The sequence below is a fragment of the Cyprinus carpio genome, chromosome A7 (assembly GCF_018340385.1).
Source record: "Cyprinus carpio isolate SPL01 chromosome A7, ASM1834038v1, whole genome shotgun sequence".
NCBI lineage: Eukaryota > Metazoa > Chordata > Actinopteri > Cypriniformes > Cyprinidae > Cyprinus > Cyprinus carpio.
In genome coordinates, this window is record NC_056578.1 from 13,950,548 (window position 1) to 13,975,450 (window position 24,903).

The 24,903-nt window shown below is 37.9% G+C and overlaps 1 protein-coding gene and 1 long non-coding RNA gene across 3 annotated transcripts in view; one reads left to right on the plus strand and one right to left on the minus strand.

The window, feature by feature from the left end:
* Positions 1 to 4,953: 4,953 nt before the first annotated feature.
* The window catches only part of LOC109087533 (diacylglycerol kinase delta-like), a 67,581-nt gene continuing 47,631 nt past the window's right edge, over positions 4,954 to 24,903 (plus strand). For both annotated transcript variants that reach the window (XM_042759789.1, XM_042759790.1), the window contains exons 1-2: positions 4,954 to 5,214; positions 7,706 to 7,941. In XM_042759789.1, coding sequence (XP_042615723.1) covers positions 5,091 to 5,214; positions 7,706 to 7,941 — 360 coding nt within the window. In that variant the 5' untranslated portion in view covers positions 4,954 to 5,090. The remainder of the gene's footprint in view (positions 5,215 to 7,705; positions 7,942 to 24,903) is intronic.
* Positions 8,401 to 24,903, minus strand: part of LOC122145600 — a 33,905-nt gene continuing 17,402 nt past the window's right edge. The window contains exons 2-3 of the long non-coding RNA XR_006160425.1: positions 8,649 to 8,708; positions 8,401 to 8,527 (exon numbers count right to left, since the gene is read on the minus strand). This is a non-coding gene — a long non-coding RNA (uncharacterized LOC122145600). The remainder of the gene's footprint in view (positions 8,528 to 8,648; positions 8,709 to 24,903) is intronic.

A 24,903-nucleotide genomic window follows, 5' to 3' on the forward strand; every position in this document is an offset into this window, starting at 1 on the left:
TCTTGTCATGTTTCGAATGGTACAATGAAATGAGGAAGGTTTTACCTTTCAGTATTTACAGAAAAAAAAAAAAAAAAAAAAAAAAAATATATATATATATATATATATATATATATATATATATATATATATATATATATATATATATATATATACAATACAAATATTTTGAAACTTTGCATTATCCATTGACAAGGCTGTCTGCATATTTTGGAACTGATTTTAGACAAACTGATCTGTTAATCCATTGTTTGGTTTGCTTAGTAGAACATTTCAGCAACATTCTGATGTTAATGTTGTTCTTCCATTTCTCTTTAATAACCAAAGAATTTAGATATCTTTTTTTCTTTTTTACCTAAATAATTAATTTAAAAAATATAATAATACATATGATTTAAAAACAGAAACTTTGCTTTATCCATTGACAGGATTGTCTACATATTTTGGAGCTGATTTTGGCAGAATGACTTGTGTTATTCCACCATTTGGTTTGCTTTGCTTTGAATAGAACATTTTAGGAACATTCTGTTGTGTAATTTAGTTGTTGCCCCATTTGGAAGTCTGTTTGTTTTTCTGTTTTGTCCTTCATTTCCACAACAACTTCCATCAGAGTGCTCTGCTATTAATTCTCTAAAACGGCTCCTGCTACTACCACTTGATATTTTGCTCTGGAATTAGCAACCTTAGCCTCATCCTTATCCTACAATTACTGAAGAAATGGCAAAGTTGATCTCTAGTCAATGCAAAAGGGCAATGGCTGTTGTTCAATCTGTTGAGGAGTCTGCTGGGATTGTTCTAAATGATTCGCTGATCTTTAGATAATATTTCTCAACTGTTGAACCAATTAGCAGTTTCTGCCTGCACGCTTCCCCTGTGCATTGCTGTTAAAATTATAATTCTGTTCCAGTTGTGCACTTTTGCATGATTAGTAATCTGTTCCTTTGAGACCGAAATCCCCATATTTTAAATATTTATTTACACCCACCTTGTGAAGACTGTACAAAAAAAAAGGACAAAAACAGTAGAAATGCATATATTACTGGGAATCTGCAAGGTACAAACATGTCTGCATCAATAATTGTAGGTTACACGTATAATCACGTTTGAATCAAAGATAAACCCATACAGTCTGACCAGCATAAACAAACCTGCTTCATTCACTGAAGATCAAAGAGAGGGGGGTTAAATGAAAACATTATAAATGTAAGAGTGAAAGATGTTTGCAAGTGAACATATGTAATCTCTCTGCATCTGAATCATTAAAGGGGTCATATGACGTTGCTAAAAAGAACATTATTTTGTGTATTTGGTGTAATAAACATAAAACCATGTCTGCATCTGTGATTGGAGAAACGACAAACAACAAGCGCTACTCTACAATGCTCAAAACTCGTGTTTGAATCATCAGTGGCAAATCCTTTAATTATGAAAACATACTTACAGACTGTGAGTCTGAAGCACCAGACTGTCCTCGCAAAGTTGGAATTGCCCCACTTTATAGAAACAACCTTTGTGCACAGTTCTAGTTGTGTCCTCTTTTGGAAGACGAAACAAAGTATTTTCGCTTTTGCAAAAATATTAACACACAGCATCTTCACGACATGGCGGTGGCGGCATAAACAGTACTACAGCGAGAATAATACGGCTTCTTTCTTTATGCAAATCTTCCCACACAGTTACGTAGATATGTGGGGGTTTGTTTAAACGAGGTGTTTCAGGAAGGCATGAACAAGTCTTAACTTTTATAAAGAATATCTCTTTGGGTTTGAGACTTAAGTCTTTGCAACTTTAGGGATCTTATCTATGCATAGCTTGTAACACTCCAAAGAGAAAGGAAAACTTGAAATTGCATCATTTAAGCCCAGTACGTGGCTCTGCTTGCACACGGCAGGTTGGCTGTTATTCCTCTGCAGGGATTTAAGCGAAGGATGACGAAGGAAGGATCACAAATGTCTTTCTCTGCGAGCTCCAGGTTCTGAGGCTTGCTGAATCATCGAGCCTGATGCATCTCTCTGATCTCAGTTCTTGACTGTTCACTGGACGAATGCATACAACCCTACTTAAACTAAAGTTAGCTTTTAGATGTGGAGCAAAATCAAATTAAATACGCTGGATGTGGTGTTTTAATGCTTCAAATGTAATTATTCAGTGACCTTGATGATTATTTAATTGGGACCCGTAGCATCAGTTTTAATATACACCGCTGGGTGGCAGCAGAGAGCTACATCCAAAATAATGACTCTGTCGGTAGTTCGTGGTCCGGGGGTGTCCCTTATTAGGCCTACTCATGAACAACTTTACACATCTTTTAAGAAAGAGACTATGTGACTTAGAATTTAAGCATTTGTAGGTTGGTTATTTGGAAATGATGAGTTAATCAGAAATTAAATGATTTTTGATAATTGCCTTTAAGAAGAGAAGTGAAATACAAATTGCACGCATTGCAGTTTCACTATCATAAGCATTGACCCATTTTATTCCTCTTTCCTTTTAAGCCTACATTTGATAGAACTGATTATGGAAGGAGGGAATACATCGTATTGACATGACTATTCAATTTATGATTGAATATCTTGGTAAACAAAAACAACAAACATTTAATAACCTTTTCTGGATACACAGAAACATACTAGTGTTAGCCATCCAGATGATCAGTGGAATATTTTTTGATTTTGGTTTTATTTATTTTCACACCTGAGTTTAACAAAAAATGGTGTCCATGGTTTGGATATAGTGCAGCAGGTGAATGTAAATGGACTCAGGCAGGCAGTTAGATGCAACTCAGATGTGTATTAAACATGAAAGCATATTTGTTGCAATATCATATCATTCTAATGACAGATAATTAGCATCTACAGTGGGTATAGAAAAGAATCACTCAGTGCAACTTATAACATCCAAGTGAAAGGTAACTCAATCCGGTGTAGCTAATCACCTTCTCAATGGCAAACAAAGCCATTTGACTTTCAACTGTGATCAGCTGTGGTCATTTTGATTAGTTCAGCAAGAAAAGAGCTTTCTTAGACCATTTCAGTCCTTGGTAGTGTAACTGAAGCAAACAATCAACTGTGGGCAAGGCACTGTCAAAAGATCTCCGGGATAAAGTTGTGGACAGACACAAGTCAGGAGATGGATGCAAAAAAAATTTCAAAGGCTTTATCAATACCTAGAAGCACATTGAAGTCTATTATTAAGAAGTGCAAGGTATTCGGTACAACACAGACCCTTCCTGGATCATCGTCGCTCCAAACTGGATGAAAGAACCAAGAGGAAACTGGTCAGAGAGGCGACCAAGAGGCCTACAGCAACTCTGAAGCAGTTGCTGGAATTTATGACTGAGTGGTTATTGTGTGAATGTGACAACAATATCACAAATTCTCCACAAATGTGGCTTGTATGGGAGGGTTCAAAGAAAAAAGCCACTCTTCAAAGAAAAGCCACATGTAGTCACGACTGAGCTTTGCCAAAACGCACCTTGAGGATTCTGAGGCAGATGAGACTGAAATTGAATTATTTGACCTCAACAAAGTTGTCAATGGGAAGAAGGTTTACCTTCCAACATGACGGTGATTTAAAGCACACAGCAAAACTGAGCACACAGTGGTTGAAGGAGAAAAAGGTGAATGTCCTTGCATGGCCTAGTCAGAGCCCAGACTTAAAACCCATAGAAAATCTGTGGAATGACTACAATACCCAAGCCCACAAATGCTCACCATCAAATTTAACTGAACTTGAGCAATTCTGAAAAGATAAGTGGGCAAATATTGCAAAGTCAAGATGTGGGTTAGTACAGACAGAGATATATCCCAACAGACTAAAGGCTGTAATTAAAGCTAAAGGTGCTTCAAGAAAAAACTGACACAAAGTGGTGATTATTTTTCCTACTCAGTGATTCTCTGTGTGTGTGTGTGTGTGTGTGTGTGTGTGTGTGTGTGTGTGTGTGTGTGTGTGTGTGTGTGTGTGTGTGTGTGTGTGGAATCTAGAGAGTGGACTAGATCTGTGGAGTAAATATATATATATATATATATATATATATATATATATATATATATATATATATATATATATATATATATATATATATATATATATATTAGGGCTGTCAAATGATTAATCATGATTAATCACATCCAAAATAAAAGTTTTGTTTACATAATATATGTGTGCATACTGTGTATATTTCTAATGTATGTATAAATGCAAACACATGCATGTATACAGTATATTTAAGAAGAATATGTTATGTTTATATATTAAAATATATTATATATATAATATATATATATATATATATATATATATAATAGTATATATATATATATATATATATATATATAGATATATATATATATAATTAATTAATTCATTGATTGTTTATTTATTTTTGGAACAAAATTAGAAAATTGAGAGAGATACAATTATTTAATGATCAGTTACACTGGGACTTAGATGAGTTATGATGGCGTTTTAATGGATTTGGTTGGTAAAGAGTGGAGCTTGTGCTTAGACTGAAGACTGATAGTTATGGGACATGAGTTGTAGCCTATATTGCGATGCATGTGCTGTTGGTGTAACTAGCCTCTTCTATTTTGCACTTCCTGCTACACCAAATAAAAGACGTTTGGTATGCTTAAGTATGCTGTTGCTAACTAGTTAACTGCATTACTTTGACATTAGGGGTTCTAAAATCAATTAGGTTTCCACTACAGCCTGTATTTTGTTAAGAAAACTCATTGTGAACAAATATCCAATATCCAGTGGTGCTGTGACTATCTGCCCTTTATTACCCAAGTGACCTCTTCAATGGTCAGAACATTGCCAAGCAGCTCAACATGTAGCAACAAGTCACATATTTCGTCTGCGAAGACTTCCCTTCCTGAACACCAGTCTCCAGTCTGAAGTTTCAGAAGCGACCCTGCAAAGCATTATATATCTGCAGTGAGAAATGCAGTTAAACGATAATACTGTAGGGTGATGGATTAATCTCTCAAACATTCTTAGATATCTGTTGTCAAGCCCTCCAGATGTGCTGAGACACAGACGCTCTTGCGCTGTAGTCCACCCCTCCCTTTCGATTCAAATCTTATCCGATGCTATGCGTCCACGCGCGTATGTGCGCGACAGGAGCAGATTTGACAGTATCTAACCGCGCTGCCCGAGAGCAACAAGAACACACATACGAGGGTCAACGGGAACCGACAACGCACCACAGAGGTAACACACCACGTCCACGTCCACCTTTTCATTTAGTCGGTGCAACCGCTGCGGACGGAATCGTGCGCGAGAGTGACAGCTGAGTCTATTCGTCAATTCAGAAAGTGATGGCCGAACGCCGCGAGCATTCAGTGAATCAAACCGTTAACGGATTTGTTCAAATGACGAAGCCGGAGAACGTTGCTCTCGTTAGATCGCTAATTTGTGTATGTACAACAGTAATGCTGCCTACAACACGGCTGTTTTTGGCTTGAAAGACGTGAGAACACAGTTGGTGCTACTGAGTCAGAGATGTCTGTGTAAACGATATCTCGTCAAATCCAAAAGCCCATTAGACGCCCGCGTTAAAATATCAGTAATGGCATTATTCACTCGAACGTCTCTTTATTGGTCTGCAAATCGACTGGATCGTTTTTCACACGTAGACAGCCGACTCCCGACATCATAACAGGTAGTTATTTTATGTTTACAGGAGATGTGTGTGCCATAAACTGAAGTCCGATGCAGAAAGCGTCGCGTTTTGTCACGTATGGGGACACGTTAAGGCAATATTTTGGGCTAAGAGGCGACTTAATTAGATTAACAGCGAGAAAGGTGATAACGGAGTGTCGCCGAGTCGAATGATTGTGAAGGCAACGAATGCGCAGCTGTGAGCACGCGCAACACTCAGCGAGTTCATGTATCTCTCAAAGCATTGACAGCGACCGTCTGTGGATTATGTCAGATGGGTTTGGATCGATTCTGAGCGCGAATGGGCTTCACCGTCTGCATTAGGGTCAATGGCGTGTCGCTCATTATTTTGTCTCGATATATTATGCAAAAAAAAAAAAAACTTAAAAATGACCTGGATGCATTTTGTATGATGAATACGTTTTTTTACTCCATGAATTTAAATGCATTTGGATATGAGATTTTGTGAGGCTTAAGGTAAAAGGTCTGATGGTGTAAAGGTGAGCTTTATTGGCATGACAAAAACTGTACATTTGTATTGCCAAAGCAGTTGCATCTGGGCTGATTACAAATAGTGCACATATGTATTAACAAAGAAAAAGATTAATAGTAATAATAAAAATATATGAAAAGTATTAAGCATGTGGTGCAAAATGAATTAGTGTATAAGTTAGAAATAAAATAAAATAAGATAAAGTATTAGATTTACAGAGGCAAAATATACATCTAAGTAATATAATCTACATGTGCTGGAAACATCAGATCAGGGCGGATTGAGTGTTTTCTCTTCTATTGTGACAGGCAGACACATTGAGCAGCAAACACTCAGCAGTTCTTGTGTTCTCCTAACAGATACGGCAGTTTCTCCTGGTTTGAAAGAGTTTTAAATGTCTGATGGATCTGCTGTATTTTATCATAGAACACTGTCCGTGTAGTTGGAGAATTCTGTTCTCAGTTCTGTTTCCATCTGATTCAGATCACAGTGTGAACACAATCTCTGCTCCGGTGGCAGCCATGTTTTCTCTCTCTCTCTCTCTCTCTCTCTCTCTCTCTCTCTCTCTCTCTCTCTCTCTCTCGCAAATAAAAATTCAAATTTAAATTCATCTGAGATTTATTGGCATGACTTGCACAGTATTGCCAAAGCATTGTTCATTACATGAATCTGGAATAAACAATTATATAATACATAAAACAAAAACAGATCTGTAAAATAATTAAGTATATGTATACTTTCTTTTTTTCTTTTTTTTCACAAATAAGAAACAAGAAAAATATCAAAGACATTGTTAAAAATAAAAATTAAAAATAACTTTGCACAACAAGAAATGTAAGAAATGCTCTTGCTTCAGTTTTGTCCACTGGCTGACAGTCTTAGTTTGTGACTGATACATATCTTGCTGCTGTTGTGATCATTTTGGAATTTTCCCCTAAAATGTGACTTAATTTTTCTGTCTCTTTCTCTCTGTCTCTCTCTCTCTCTCTCTCTCTCTCTCTCTCTCTCTCTCGCTCTCTCTAAATTTTGTTTTAAAATCTTACTAATATGCAAGATATTTGAAAAGATTTGTCAATTTGTCAAATCAATTTTCAGGAACCTTTTTTGTTGTCATGTGATAAGAACCCTTATTGAGACAGAAATTTAGGTAGTTTGAAAATAAAAAAATAATAATTGAATAATTACATTCAAGGTATTCAAGGTTTAAGTATTTTAGTACTTTCCTTGTTTGTTACACCATTTTTTATGCATGAAACCAACATGAACACAAAGATCACAAGATCTTGTATCTTTTATCACCTCAAATATCCTTTTTTTCCCATTACCCCGCTGTTGTGCAATAGAATAAATAATCCCCTATTGTTGGTAAATGTCTTTTGGTTTATGCACTGGTTTCTTTTGTTGGCCTCAACACTTTGTGCAATCAAAATAGAGGAACTGAATTTGCTACAGTATGAATGCTGTAGTTCATACAGGTATATAGGGCTTTAAAATGAAAGCAGAAGAAGTCCCTTTGGGAATCAATACCGTTAGCTTTCTCTGTTTCAGAGCTGACTTGGCACAGAGGAGGAGACGAGTGCTGTGAAAATCGTGTCCCCTGCATAGTCATGGCCTCGAAGCTCAATCCAAATGTACTTTATGTCCGAGAACCCCGGGAGTCCCTGACCTCTCCGGACCCTCAAGCTGAGGCAGGTGACGAATCATCGGACAGTGACGGGGAGCCAGAGGAGACCTCGCACAAACTAATCCGAAAAGTATCCACTTCTGGTCAGATTCGAGCCAAGGTAGGATTTAGTAGAATAAAATCTCTCTCCCTCTTTCTCTCTCTCTCTCTCTCTCACACACACACACACACACACACACACACACACACACACACACACACACACACACACACACACACACACACACACACACACACACACACACACACACACACACACACACACACACTCTGTATAGTTGTAGCTGTAGTGCATTTTGGACAATCACTGATGGCTCAGAATCAGTCAATACTTGGCACTTGGCATGCTATGACTAGTACAGTGTATGTACAGTATCAGTGTCAGTTTGGACTAATGTTTATTCCTGAAAGGGCAAAAGCATATGAGACGGTCATTAGCATGCTTACTATGATACACAAGACAGCATCTAGTCTACATGCACATGTTCTTTGTTAATCAAATGACCAAATGCTGTTGATTAATTGAGCTCGTTTTAAAATGAATTTGAAGCAGATTCTTGCTGATTGATTTTATTTCCTGTCAAAGAGGGGAATTTAGTGTAGAGGTCAGTCTGTTCATGAACACACTGAGGGTTACCCTGACCCTTGACCCCTCACACATACAGTACCTGGTTATTGTGTCAGCTCTGTGTTGCATTTTGATAAGATGAGAACAGTAGAATTGTTAAAATTGTTAAGCAGACAGAGGGTATAATTCAGAATTGTGAGGTATAAGCTCGGAATTGCAAGAAAAAAAGTCAGAATTACCTTATTTATTTTTTATCCTGTGGTAAACCTCCATTCAAGAATGAGACTGGAAGACAGACCCTGCAAGCAAAAAGTGTAGCAGAATTTAGTGCCTTACCTGTGCTTCCCACCCCCAACAATTCAGTATTCATGTATCAGGTGACCTTTCTCCTTTGACCCATCTGAGATTCTGAGAGTTAAATGTGACTGCAACAGTGAGGCCACCTGTTTTGTAGCAGGAACAATGTAAGGTTACAGATCTCTCTTTCATCTACAGATGGGCTTAAGCAGTCACTTAGTAACTCGCTATTTATTTCTCTGACACTGTTTGGCTGTGGCCCACTGAACAACTTTTCTACATTTAACACTCTGTTAATGCTACTCACAGAGTGCAAAGGTTTATTGCACTGCCACCATAACAAACCATATCAGCTTTGTTGGATAATTTCTAGAAGCTTCCTTTAAAACAGATCTCAGATCAGGCCTTGAATGCCTTTAGTTCCTCTCTGTTAAACGGCTGAAAACTGACCTCAGATCAGTTTAACCATCTGATCTGCTTAGTGTAAGCAGATCTCAAATAAGCAATGGCTTTGTGTACATGAACATTTATATCATAGTTGTAATAAGATGGACATGATCCCAGATCAGCGCATGTCAGTCATATTTATCTTGACAGCGCGGTTGATGAAATTAGCAGAATATTAGTCAGTATCAGCAAGCCAATGAAGCTGAACTAATTGAATCAGGCGATCACACAGATACCAATTAAGTTTTCATTTTGTCAAACAATGCTAACATTTTGCTAATACTTTATGTAGAAATTCTTTGATAATTAGATTAGTGCAACCTGGAAAAGTTGAAATTATTTTCATGTACACTACTGTTCAAGAGTTATATTTCTATTTTAATTAATTTTAAAGTGTAATTTATTAATGTGATGTCAAAGCTGAATTGTCATCAGCCATTACTCCAGTATTAAGTGTCACATAATTCTTCAGAAATCAAATATGCTGATAATTTTGTAGAAACTGCGATTGCGGATTGTTCAGCAACAACAAAAATAGAGTTCAGAAGTTCAAAAGAACACAATTTATTTGAAATATAAAAAAAATGGCGGCAATGCCAAAAAACTTACTGACCCTAAGCTTTTGAATGGTAGTATAATTTTCATACTTAAAATAATGCTAGATAATATCACAAATAACTTGTTGTATCTGTCCTCCTCTAAATGTCCCTTTAGAGGAGTCTATGAAAATTATGTCTTTGATTTTAATTTTTATGTATACACATAAATAGGGCCCTATGAAATCCATTTTTTTTCCCCCCAAATTCCATTTTATTTTTTTCCAAAGTCCATTTTTTTCTGTTTTAATTTTTCTGGATTCCGTTTTCTTTTTTCCGTTTAAATTTTTCTTGACTCTTTTTTAATGGTTAAATTAAATATTATTAATCAAAAATCATGTCTAATTAATTAAAATCATCAAACTTATACAATTTCACATCAATTTATTAAAAGTTTAACAAAAATTACATGTTTAGGGCCCTATTAAATTTTATATTTTTTCGCACCATGTTTTGTTATTAAATTCTGTTTTAGCATGTCTAAATATATGTTAGCATACATAATTTATTCAAACTTATTCTTAAAATAGCCTTATGAAATGTTTTTTCCGCCCTCAGAAATTCTGTGTTGTTTATTTAAATTTTTCTGGTTATCAAATGAAGGCATATAACATTAATTTAATTTATCTTTAAAGTATTGAATAATTAACTTATTTTTTGGCAAAAAAAAAAGGGGGATTTAAAAATAAAATTAAAACTTGGAAGAAATGTTGTGTGATTATACCCTAAAAAATAATTTATGTTTCATTCTAGTAGTAGTAGTAGTCTATGTACAATCTACTGAGCAATAGTAATATATTTCTTTTACAAATGTCTTCAAATTAAACTGGACTCTTATTTTGACAGGTTGCCGTGATTACCTTTACAGTTCTATGTGTATGATATGATGCTAGTTTTACTCAAATTAAATGGTAAAATGCTCATGAAGTGACTCTCAGAACAGTTTTGGAGATGTTGTTCATGTATTTATGTACTCATTTAGTGAGACGGCAGACGCTGAAATCACCATGAGCTTCACGCACACTTCAGTACATGAAATGAAACCACACACACACACAGACACACAGAACATGCAAGATTCATATTTAAATAGTATTTTTGTGGCTTAATATTTACAAATACTAGTCCATATGGTGGTTTAAATTAAGTGTAATAACCTACTTTTGATTAATTCATTCAAAATTTTACAAATTCCGTGACATTCTGCGTTATTCAGTAAATTACGTTTTTATGACTGGATTCTGCGATTCCGTCTCCGTTTTCCATATCGCAGAAATCATAGGGCCCTACATAAACTTTGACAGGGAATAAGGGTGTTTACAAGCACTCACCATATTACTTGAGATCTATATTGCAGCTTAATCTGACCAAAAAGACAGGAAGAGACCATCTGATCAACCACAGTTTTTTTATTTGCCATTTAGGTGTACATTTGCATGCAGTAGATTCTACAGTAATTCATTCTTCTCTGATACATATGTTGTAACTGCACTACTCACAAATCTTGTGTGCACTTATATTTAGAGGCCATGTAAAGAGAGTCAATCAGACCAGAAATTGTGATTTTAGTCAGTGCTTGCTATTTTTGTGTGCAGCATCAGACAGTCAATAAACGGACAGTGGGCGGTCCGTTGGAGGGTCATCAGATGTTGAGGGCAGCTAATGACAGGCTAATGCTGCTTAGCAAAATTTGACATTCAGTACAGTTTGTGCCTGATGAAAGGTAATTGTGTGTTTGTGTGTGTGCTTAGATTGATGTCAGTAAACACTACATACTTCTTCCTCTTGCTCATTAGTGATTTCACCTTCATTAGCAGACTTGTTAAACCCTGAGAAGCATTATGAAGTGTGACACGTCATTTCAGTTTGACTGAGTTCATTTATTTCCTGTTGTTGCTGTGCACACACTGACATTTAATGTGTAGAATCATAGTTAACGTGTTGTGAGTTTTGTGCATGTCTTCAACAGTTACCCATGTAATGATTTGTAAAGGGCTAACAAATTGAAATTCTTATTGTTGAACTTGTATAGACAGAAAAATGAGAGACAGAATGAGATACAGTAAACAGAGGAGGAAGTATGCAGAGATCTTACATATGTGTTCATGAATTAGGAAGAAGAAGAGAGGAACAGTGATGTGTACTTATATCCTGTAACAGGTTTCCTCGGAGGGTCTCATTTATCAGTGTGCACTGTCAATACTTTCTGTGTGTTAGATGGCCCTATTCTCCTCCTTCCTCTCCAAGGGGTAAAGAATTACATAACACTCTATCTCTCTCTCTGCCCTTTTTGTTAGTGCCCTCATTAATTTTGTGTGCAGAAACTGGAGGCAGACAAGAAGGAAAAGTATGTGTGTTGTTGAGTTTTGTGTAAGTTAGCTGAGAGACACAGTGTGTGCATTCAATCCATCTGCCGTAAGGCAGAATGACACAAGACAAATTCAGCCGAAGTTTAAGGGGAGAAAGGGCAGAATTCCATAACAACTAGTTTCTCCTCAAGGTAGCGGACTAAAAGAGGCTGTGACCCCACCAGACCAGTGTCCAGCCTTATTGCCATTTTCACTACAAGAATGAGTCTGACTACAGAAAACAGAAAACTGCTACCTGTTTACTATTTTGCCTTTTAAAGAAAGAGGTCTGATACAAAACCAAAATTTTATATATTCACTATTCTCAGTTTGAAGATCGGTTAATGTGTGAGAGGATGTCTCTTATAGAAAAGCAGGAAATCAAGGTGTCATTTCTAAGCCCAGTAGCAAGACTGGATAGGACTGAAAGATGTAGCAAAATTTAGTCAAGGACCAAGCAAAACAACCCTCTAGTAAAAAAAAAAATAGAACGCTTAGTAAAGAGTAAAACAAAAAAGAGAAGTGAAGAGTGCACTCACTGTGAAGGAGGGTGTGATACTAAGGAAATAGTAAATATAATTTGATTATTATTTTTTTTAGGTTGATGTTGTTTATGGTGAGGTCATTGCCATAGGAATCACCATTTCTATGTTTACATCTATCTTTTTACAGTATAGTTGATATTGTATTTTTAATTGGTCATCCTCATTTCCTCTGTTTTTACATTTAGATTAGATTTACATTTGGCGGCTTCTAGCACTCACTTAAAAGTTCATCTTTAAAAACACTAATAATTTAATAACACTGTTAACTGTAAACTTTAACATCTCAAAATGTTATTTTTTCATGCTGTACATTATAATGTTTTGATGCCTATTTTCACTTGTAACTACTGATTTTAATGTAAAGTATTTTATTTTTATTTAATTTTTAGGCAAAATAGTATATAATTTTAATATCAGTGCATCCCTACACACATCAATATGTTCTTAATGTTTTTAGTGGGTCTGCGTTAGAAAACGTTGTCCAAAAACACTCTAGCAGTGCAAGACAGTTTTCCTAGGTGTCTTTTGAGAAGACTAGAACATTCAGACCATGTGGATGTTGAAGGGCACTGTGAATGTTTCTTGGGCCCTGGGTGTTTCTGTTTGAACATTCATGTGGATGATACTGAAGACCAACTGTATTTATTGGAAGCAAAAGATCAAGGTTCATGGTGTGTGTGTGTGTACAAAACCCCTGTAGAATTACATGAGGAAATGGGTAGTCTGATATGTCTCAGAATGACCCTGTGTTTTTTCCCTTTCTTGTTTCTGTTTCCCAGAAGGTGACCTTATGTGGTGACTAGAGTAACTCACAGTGAGTTTAGTCTCAACCCATCACTAATAATTGTTTATTGGTTTGGGTAACACAAGATTTCATAATTTTGGACGGCCAAGGTCTGTGCCTTAGTGATTGCCTGTTTTCTGGTATCACCTGATAAATTATGTCAAATATGTCCAAGACTGAAAGAATACAGCTCTCAGACCACTGAACTTTCAAGAAACTATCAAACCATTGTCTTTACTCCACGTATTTTGTCTAAACTGGCTTTTTAGCTTCAGGATATAAAGACAGGATGTCATAATCACGTTAGAACAACTGCAGAACCTTGTTTTCTAATTAACATCACATTATGTTTTATGGGCTGTCCGATAAATTGATTGTCTTAAATAAGTTAAAAGTAAGCAAAGACAGCCTGAACGTCTGTCTCTCATCCCGTTCACCAGGAGACTTTAATTCCCTTTTGTATTGATGTTCTGTCCCAGTGGATTCTGTGGGTCCCTATAGAGAAAGACAGCTTCAAATACATTATTGCAAAGGACAAAGAGAGAGAACAGGATCAGAGCTTTCAGAAGACTTGGAGTAGTAGGTTACAAATCATATGGACTGTGTAGTTTTCCCAGCCACTATGAACTGGCAAGAGTTGTGTAACAGTTCTTTAAAGATGTGTTCAGCAGAAATAATAACAGCATATGGATTTTGGAAGGACATGAGAATGAGTAAATAATGAGTATAAATTAACCATTTTGGGATGAACTGAACCCTAACTCCAAAGCCCTTGAAACTTTTGATCATTTATCTTTTGTTTTACTTTTTGCATTCACCTTGTAGTATCTGTGTCATCTCTCTTTCTTATTCTCTCCCTTTGTCTTTTTTTCTTGTCTCATCCTTTTCTTTTTCTCTCCCTCTCTCTCTTTCTAACTTGAAAACCTAATTAGTAAAGCATCGTCCATCATTGCCTTGACAGTCCATTAAGTCAATGGAGCGGAGAGAGGGAGAAGAGAGGGGAGAGAGAGAGGCCGACAGAGGCCTGAAGGATCTCTGGTTTGTCCAGAAGGTTCAGAGGGGACAGAAAGACTGCAGAGCATTTAAATAACAGAACTTGTCTGTGTGTGAGAGAGAGGGTGAGATAGAGAAGATGGCAATGTTTGTGTACTGTATGTGTGAAACAGAGGAGCTGTTCACTAATGTAAAGCTTTTATAACTAAAATTGAAGAGCACTAATGAATTTCGTAAGGAATTTAATGATTGTGCTCTGATTTCTTAATAGTTCCATTAAAGATTCTTTTTGTACTTTTGAGAAAAACAAAATTATGAAAAAATGGAATTGCATTGGCAAATGTTGATGGCATAATTATTGCAAAATGTTGTCTGATTTTAGAAAAGTAACTATTTACAATTCTATTTATAATTCAATTTAATTTTATTTTATTAAAAACTATTTATAATTCTGCATTAGACTGCCAAATAATACCTTCTGTTGTAGTATGGCTTTCTTTCTTGCTTGCTTGCTTACGAGCATTAGTGAGTGGCGCTAAGCGATGTAACATAGATTAAACAGTTTCATTTTTTCCCTCATCTTCCTTTCATGTTGTTTTCATTCTGCTGGGCCCATAAGTGATCCACACACACACACAGTCCTTCATCCTCCGGAGAAAAGTCTACCGTAATGAGCTCTCTCTTTCTCACATTATGAGGACACATGCATGAGAGAGACAGGTGGCAGAGAGAGCAGAGGACAAGTGAATGAGAGGCACAGATGCAGCAGGTAGCTTTTAGTTCTGTTCCAGTAGTCACAGCTGCCCAGGGCAACCCAGCACATGCTGTCTACTGAGCATTTATCTTAACCAGGTGCGATAAACTGTCAAGTGATAAATCAAATCTCTCCAGTCTACCTCTTTGTGATTTGTCATTTATTTGGTTTCTGTTTCTGTCATGTCTCACCCAGAGTGAAATATCATTGGTTCAAAACACATAGCTGTATATAAAACATGAAGTATGTTTTGACTGAAAATATTTTATGCTGGAAGCCTCCATCGAATGAGTGAAATTAATTAGCCCAGTCATAATGTTTAATGTGTGTCTGTGAAAAAGAGTAAGAATGAGCTACTGGGTTGTAAGTATGTTTGATAATAGTGTGTGTCAGTTTCCATCTCTTTTCTTTGCTAATGAAGACAGATAGCACGTCATATAACACAGCATCAGTCATGACGAGCACACGGACGCGTGCTTAGCAGCAATAGTACCTCCAGTCAGGACAAAATGGAAGCCATCAGGCCATGTTGACACCCACTCACGTTCTCTCGTCTATTCTTTTCATCGTTTCAATGAAGAAAACCGAAGCAGGAAGGAAGTCTACTTCTGTGTTTCCTCTTTTGGCACTCTGCATTTCAGAGTTGTTTTTTGCCACTAAAAATAGCAGCAGAGGGTTTTGATTCACGCTACACACTCAACAAAACAGGAAGTGTCCAGGGGTTTACTTCAGTCAGGACAGTGTAGCACAACTGAGTGTAGGCAGAGTTCAATCAGAATTTTTTTTTTTTTATCAGTCACCTTTTTAGCAACATTGGATGTCAACATCTCTTTCTTTCTTTCTTTCTTTCCATCCATATCTCTCTTTCTTTCTTTCTTTCTTTCTTTCTTTCTCTCTCTCCTCTCAGATCTATTAATGATCACAGTTTCCCCAGTATGATTAATGCTCTTGTAGTGAAACTGATCCTAGGCCAGTTATGACTGTAGCTCAGTCATTTTTCTCAAATGTTATTAGTATGTATACATCAGTATACTGTACATTAGGGTTGCACGGTTTACTTGTGCTAAAGTTGTATTGCTGTGCCCAAGCGTCAAAATACCAGCAGTGCCACAGTATTTACAATTTATTTAGGATTCAGTACTTAGTTACAATATTATTTACTAATAATACATAATAGTATGTAGTACAAATGGTATTACTGTGATTCATGGTAATGCATTTTTGCATGCAGGATGTGAGAATGCAACACAATAGAATGAAACACAATGCAGGAATTAAAAAAAAATGTTTTATTTGTGTATTGTTGAATACACAAAAAACACAAACAGCCAGAAACATCTGCCTCATATATCTGTACATAAGCCAGCAATGAAAAATATCCTATGTGGAATATAACAATGTGAAAGCGAACCGCACGAGCACCTCCTGTGATGAGTTTGAGATTGACTTTAGAAAGATTTGGGTTTGTCAGCTTTGCTCACATTCATTATTATTATATCATTTTACTTGATATCATTATACTTTAGCTGATAGAGTACAATCCTAGTATAGATGAACAGTTTCAGATTCTCCTGTCCTTATAAACAGGTTATGAAAAAAGACATTAGAGATCAAAGATCTGCACTATTGCTCTGAAATATAGGCACAGGGGGTCTGAAACGGGGACTTATGATGTTAAACTAGGCGTCAGAACTGTTAGTTTTGTGGGTATGGGCAGTGAGAATCTACACATTCATGCAAGCCAAAAGCTGAGAGAGAGAGAGAGAGAGAGAGAGAGAGAGAGAGAGAGAGAGAGAGAGAGAGAGCAACAGGGAAAAATGAGTCATTCTTTTTTTACACCGTCACTCTGGCCAACTTGAGGGGTTTTAGAGGAGAGAGAGACAGACCTCTTCTCTAATCAAAGGCCATTGTTCTGTGCCCGGCTCTTGTCAAATCTGGAGCGGTCCCATATAAAAGCTCTTTGAGGCGATCACATGCATCAGCACTGCACCAAACAACACTGCAGTGTAAACAGAGGACAAACGCAAGCCTTGCTCACACACACACACACAAACCACTTTGAAAGCCTAAATTCAGACTGAACACACACATTTGCGTACAGAAGCATGCAAGTTGGATGTGTGATCCGGATGATCTGGATTTAGAAAGAACCACACCAGTTTCTTGATTGATGTTTAGATTAGTCTGATTTGAACATATGCAGCAATGCCAACTGCTTTAGCAATGTTAGGTCACCCATTACTACGTCAATGACATGTTAAAACCAAGCTGTTAAAATAGAGCTGGTTGTGAGGTGGAGATCAGCGTTTCTATATCTGGGCCATTGTCATCAGTACATGAAGGAAGTGGTTTTTGGTTTCATTTGTAAAGAAGTTTCATATTGTTCTTCTCTCTCTCTTTCTCTTGTTTTCTCTCTCTTCCAGTAAGCATTGCTAGCAGGTCAAGTCATTTTTACGCTGGTGCAGGTCTATTTGTGGCTGTGGTCAGGTCTGCAGGAAGATGGTTTTAGTGTGCTTGTTATTTCCTGTGACGTTCATCAGAATCAAGTCCAAAAGTGATCATACTGAGAGACGCATAGAAAGATAGAGAGAAAGATTTGGCTAGATAAAAGAAACAGACTGAATGCAAGCGGGGTGCCGTGACATGGCGGTCAGATTTCCCAGAATGCCACTGTTGACAGGAGGTGTGAAGTAGCAGAGGGTTTGCTCATCATGCCTAATGCATAGAGCGAATAAGATTACATGATATACTTAAAACTTAATGCAGATGTTTAGTAATAGGTACACATTAAGCTCAGTTGTCCTACTTTATCTGTAGGTGAAACACTAGTTATGTATGTAACTGTGGCTCTGTGTCTTCCAGATGACCACCAGAGGCGGTGCTAATTTTGTCAGCCATTTAAATTTAGTCTTAGTCTTACTCTTTTAAATTAGTCTTAGTCTTAGTCCTAGTGTCAAATGTGCTTTTGAGTTATTATCATATTTAGTCAACCTTGTCCTGTTTTAGTTGACTAAATGTCTGAGCATTTTAGTCTAGTTTTAGTCAATGTGTTTTCCAGTTGGGCTACCAAAATGTATCACCGCCCTGCCCAACGGGCTATCTTGAATAGTAATATAAAATTCCTAACTTGTTTGCATTGTCCACTCCCTTGTAGGGGTGAAACGGATTGTTGTTGATCGTTTGCACTTGTTTCTAAGTCTTGCAAATTTAAACATTCAAGCGTTTTAAACCATTTGCCCACATTCAGAGCTGTGCACACTCATTCAAAGCACGCACAGAGGTTTTCGCATTAAGGTGCGTACACAGAATTGATTCCTCTTTCACATATCCTTGCTTCTGAATGAACACATATACACAAAATTATCTCAAAATAATTGTCTCTGCAAGTATTCTCGTAAACACCGTCAGTTATGTCTTAAGTGAACATATACATTAGCGCCTGCTGCTGTCAGAGAGTTACATTTGCGTCTTCACTCATCTTTTTTGGATAGTAATTCAAATGCAGTGGTTGCCTCTGATTTTAAATAGAGCACAGGCAAAGCATTTGTTTATATGAAGCGATTTCTTTTAGTTGTATAATTTTTTATTTGATTTGGGATTTGTTTTAAAATTTATCACTAAGAAATATGCAGCATTTTGTCTGAGAAATAATAAAAGGAAAAAAATCTTATTTTGTAAAACAATAAATATATAAATAAATTGTATTGTATAATCTGTATCGTGAATTTTATTGCATCATAAGTTTATTGAATCATTACATCTCTATATGCTATTAGTTTTTGCTGATCATGCTAATTTGTCCACAGTAAAGTTCAGCGGATAATATGCAAAAACTGGCAAAAACAAACACAAAATATTTTAACAGTAAAATTCCTAATAGTAATTTCAATAATTTAAAATTGCAATAATGTTTCTCTATTAAAACAACAGCGGTTGAGTAAGGGCGTTTATTCAGCAACCACAATTGCAAACAAAATAGTCGAGATCATGACAGAACACAGACTGGCTGAATGACACTTTCATTTAAGCTGAACATCTCACACAGAGATTGCTAAACTTTTACTTGTTTGTCGTGTTTTCAGATCATTGTCGGCACATCAGCAATGAAGAACGGGTACTTTGTCTGCCCAGTGTTTTACTTATTTTTTGCCAGATAATAGGCAAAACACTAGGCAGAAAATGTATCCTTTTAACAGAGAAGCTCTGAGTTTTGGATTTTAACTCTTGATATCTGGCAACCACACACATGAAAGCTTGTTTAGTAGAGGCATGTGCTGCAGTCCACAATAATATTTTGTCTCCTTTTTTTGATAAAAATTTCTAGAATTTAAAAAAAAATTGTAAAATACTTTTTAGTCTCTTCTTTTTTCATCAACGATATTGCATGTTGATATAGTCGCAGTTATCATTATTGACCTTATTGTCATCTTAGTCATTTCATTAATGAAATTAATACTAGCCTAAGCACTAGTGGATAATCACTGTGCCAGCTAGATAGGTCAAGAATGAAATACCAACAGAGTCATGTCATAATGTAGACTGAGATGCAAGGGTATAAAACCACAGCAGCTTGTTGACCAGCCTCAGAATGCTTTCCTCCTGACCACCAGAGGCAGTGCTGAGCACTAGTGGATGACACATACCAACACAGTCATGAGGAATGCCACCCCCCTGAAAAAATCAAATGCTCCAGAAGGACTGCAGAACTCACATCATGGGAAGCAGCCACATTGACCTTGTAGAATCATGCAAAGGTGCTGTACATGGAGAGGACCAGGTAGCAGCTGCACAGACCTCCGCCGAGGAAACTCCCCGTACAGCAGCCCAGGATGAAGAGACAGCCCTAGTAGAGTGACAAGTAACGCACACTGGTAAAGACAGGTTAGAATTATTATACGCTAGCTTTATCACCTTGACAATCCAACGTAACAGTCTTTGCTTAGACAAAAGAGTGCCCTTGCATACCTCACCATTACACACAAATATCTGATCTGTCTGTCTAAAAGAAGCAGTAGACTTAACATAGCACCTCAAAGCTTGTTTTAGGACACAGAAGATGAGACCTCCTGCATCATAGGGAGAAAAAGGAGGTTGAAAAGCAGCCAGATGAATAGACTGATTCACAAATTGTGGTAACAAGACCTTAGGGAGGAAGGCTGGATTAGGGCAAAGAATGACCCCAGAATCCTCTGGTAACCAGCATAAGCACAATTCACTCTCTGACAGGGCATGAAGCTCACAAACACATTTAGCGGAAGCAATAGCTTACAGAAAAGACACTTTCCAGGACAACAACTTAATATCCTTCAAATTGTGGTGTACAAATAAATTCTAGAACAAGCAGCAAGTCCCAAACAGGAAAATGAGTAGAAGGCTTTAAATGCCTTACTCCCTTCAGAAAACTACATACAAGGTTGTGAGACCCCAAGGATGCACCATCGACAGGGGCATGATAATTAAATATGGCAGCAGCATGAACTTTTAAGATAGAAGCTGCCTTGTTGTCATAGACATTAGGGTTGGGTACCGAAACCCGGTGCTAATATGGCACCGGTACCTATGTAAATGGTAGGTACTAGAACCAAATCAGAATGCAGATTTCGGTGCCACATAATGCCTGAGCGATCGATTGAAATATTTGTCCTGGTTCTCGGTAAAGGACCTAAGAAGCATGGGCATTGCTAGGCCATTTTTAGTGGGTCTATAGTGATTAGCTCCATAAATTGTACACACATTCGTGATCACCTTAGAGTCAGCTCTCTTTAAATTTCATTTGAAAACGGCGGCAGACTTCGTCTCCTCCCTGTCTTTCTGCGCGTTCTTCAATCTGCAGACTGCGGCAGCAGCGCAGCGCGAGTGGATTCAAACAGAAACAGAGGACACAAGGTGTGATCTATAGATTGTTAATATCTGTATCTGTGCAGTTCTTTGTCATAAATACAGTTTACAAAAGGTCACGGGGGAGCAATCGATTTCCCATCTACTGTAAATTTTTCACTGCGTTCACCGCTCATCAGACCTAAGCCGTTTCCTCCAGCGAAAATCTAGCCCTTAACACATTTGACCACATACTTTATTAAACGATCATATTGGTATTTTCATTTGAAATATTTATATTTAATATAAAACATATTACAGTTCATGACATGTGGCATACCTACAGTCATTCACAGAACTGATTAAAGACAGTGACAGACAGCACTCAGTCAATTCACTCATTTTAACTAAATATCAGAGTGACTGACAGAGATACATTATGTGTGGTTTTGTATTAAATATTGTTTTGTATTAAATCATGACCCAGAACGTGAAATACATTTATTAGCCTTAGAGTAAGGGAAGCACAACTCGGAAATGAGAGCATCCAAAGAGCATGTGAATGCTATGTATAATCATTTTATATAATTTTAATGGTCTTTTAATGTTATCCAAGGTTTTTTTTGTTTGTTTTTTTGGCTCTTTTTTCCCCCCAAAGTATCGGTTCAGGCACCATTTAGGCAACGGTACCATTTTAAAAGTAACTAATTGCAAACAAAATCTCAAAAAACCCAATCGATACCCAACCCTAATAGACACAGACAAAAATAGATGCTGCAAAAATTCAATACTTTTGGCACAAAGCTGTTGTGTTGAAGGAGCCAATAGTGTTCACTACTGCTGGCTCACAATCCGTTAACTGAAAAGTAGACCCACTGACCAAACCCAAAGCTGAAGACATGCTGGATCTGGGTACCAAACATGGCCCTTCTGCTGAGAAAGGAGGTCCTGTCTGATGGGAAGCTGCCATGGCCTCTGCCTTGTCAAACCATTGCCAAATCAGCTGCACCACATTTGGGGAAAGCCTCCATTCACCAGGAAGCAGTAGATCCCTGGACAGAGCATCCGCCACTTGATTGTCCGATCCTGGGAAATAAACTGGCTTTAATGAAGCCATTCAGACCTGAGACCATCTGAGGATCTTTTGAGTTAGTTGTAAAGACACAAGAGACCTGGTGCCACCCTGGTGATTCAAATGAAATACTGTTGACATGCTCTGATAGGAAGTTTTGTAGTGCTAAATACACCGCCTTCACTTCACCCCCCCATCCTGTTAGTGAAGCATCGGTTGTGATCACTTCTGGACGAGAAGGCACCATCCCTAGTGGCACTCCAGACCTCAGAAATGTTACCCATTTCCAGGGTTTCAGTGCTCGGACACAAGCAGATGAAACAACAATCATGCAGGGACAATATCTCATTAAGTCTAGCCCTAAGCACTCCCACCAACTATTAACAACCAAAACATAAAGCAACCCTAAAGCCTGGAACACACCAAGCCGACGCAGACGAACTAGTGGCAACGAAAGCAGACTGCAGGGTCGGCTCACGTCGGCAGCGTCTGGGTCCAGATTTGCCCCGACACACCAAGCTGGTTCTCGACACCCGACGGCCAACTAGCACGTCCGTTCTGCGCCTGTGTAGGAAATACCTTTCCATACCAGCAGGTGGCAGTAGTCTTGGCAGTAGTTACTCAAAGCGGGAAACTGGAAGAAATTACAGGGATACAAAACATATACAAAGAAAAAGCATATCAGAGTCTCGCTATCCACAGATGGATTTGTGATATTTCGGAAATGTCTGACACGTTGCATCTTTTTTAAATAATCACGAATGATAATCACGAGAATTAATCAAGAGAAATGCAAACAAATGAGAAAAGCAAGTATGTCCCCGTTGACTTCGTTGTTTACTTGCTTCGTCACTTCTGTTTTTTTTCTTCTAGAGCACTGGTTCGCTGGCTGAACAGCCAATCAGAATGATCAGATGGCCCGACTGACTGACAAGCCCCGACGCCGATTCAACATGTCAAGTCGGCCATTACAAAGCCGACGAGGACCAATTTCAGCCGACGGTGTGGAACACACTGAGAAGATTTAGTCGGCCGACGCACAAAAACTGCCCGACGGTCGGCTCGGTGTGTTCCAGGCTTAATGGAATCACGGATGTGGCAGCAGCTAACATCCCTATTAGTTGTCAAAGGACACCATAAGTTATCCTTGCCCCCAGATGGAAATAAGTCAGTAACTGAATAATACTGTCTGTCCAAGTATGAGACAGCGTGGCAGACATTGTGACAAAATTCAGTGATATTCCTATGAAGGTTAAGGTCTGCTCTGGAACCAATTGAATTTTTGTGTCGTTCCCAGTAAGGCCCAGCTTTTATATATGCTCCAGAACAGTCTGACATTGCGTAAAGCATGCACTTGTGTTGGGGAGCAGAGCAGCCAATTGTCTAAATAGGGAATCCTCATGCCATTGAACCAAAGAGGAGATGGGGCACACTCATGCATTGTAAAAACACGATGAGCCTGAGAAAGCCAGAATGGCAGGACTCTGAACTGAAAGACTTGACCCTGAAAGTACATCCTGTGGTGGGGAGCACTGGGAAAATGCAAGTAAGCATCCTTCCAGTCTACACTCACTAACAAGTCTTCTTTCATCACATATCGAAGAATGTTGAATGTGCACAACATTTGAAAATGAAGACACTTTAGGAACACATTGAGTTATCGCATATCCAGAATTGGCCGAAAATCCCCCCAAAAAATGTCAAGTAAAAACCATCCCGCCTCAACAACAGCGAACAAATTTCCATGAAAAAAGGCCACTGAACTGGTTGCATCTTTGACGACTGTCGGAAGAATTTCTGAAAACTTGGGAGGCCAGCATCAGAACTGCAAAGTGTATCCCCTGTTCAGAGTCGTCAGAACCCAGGAGTCGGATATCGATTTTTGCCAGTAAATGTAGGTGTTGTACAGTAAAATGACTGACTGTCGGCCAAGGAACTTTGAATAAAGGGTTTCTGCCCTTTGAACCTTGATGGTGGCAGGGAAAAGGGCGGCATGACTGAGTCTCTTCGGCCACTCTATGTTGCTGTGGCGTTTCAACCGCTGCTCTTAGCTCGAGTAGCATGGATGAGCTGGCGTCAATGGCTTCCAGTACAATTGGTAGTTCTCTCAATGTCATCCACGCCGTGGTGCTAAATACGGTTGTGTGAGGCTAGCAGACGAGTTAGGATCTAGTTCTGAAAGAAGAAGCTGTCTTTCTGACAGCGGCAGCATGCTACAATGCAAACACGGTCACTGCTTCTTTCAGATGCTGAATCCGTAAACACGACAGGCAGTGATTGTGTCCGTTGTCCAGGCACAGTTTGCAGCTCATTGGAGAAACGGAGATATGAGAGCTGTGAGCCATTACTCAGAAATATGTCCTCGGTCGCACTGTAGGAACTAAAAACTGTGATTACATGACAGAAAGATCAGGTGTTATTAATATGTATTCGTGTAATGGAGAAAAGGAATCCAAAACATCCGTCCTGATGATAGTGCAGAGCGCGCTGTCACAGCTTGTGAAGGCAAATCCTCACAACTCAGGTAAGCTGCCCAGGACAGCATGAATCAATGACCTGTCATGAGGGAGAAAGTGAAAAGAGTTGGGCATCAAGCTGCAGTGGTTTATATCCTCGCATCTTGGTCTACGTTACGACGTGACTCAGGCACAGCGATTATCCACTGGTGCTTATTGCTTAGAACGTGGTGACCCAGATTTTAAGTTTTTAGATTTAAAATTTTAAGGTAAAATTTTTTAATCCAGTTTTTTTTTTTTTTTTTTTTTTTTTTTACTTTTAGCCATTTACTTTTTATATAAAATATTTTCTTTCTTTAATGTCCTATCATTTTATGGAATTTTC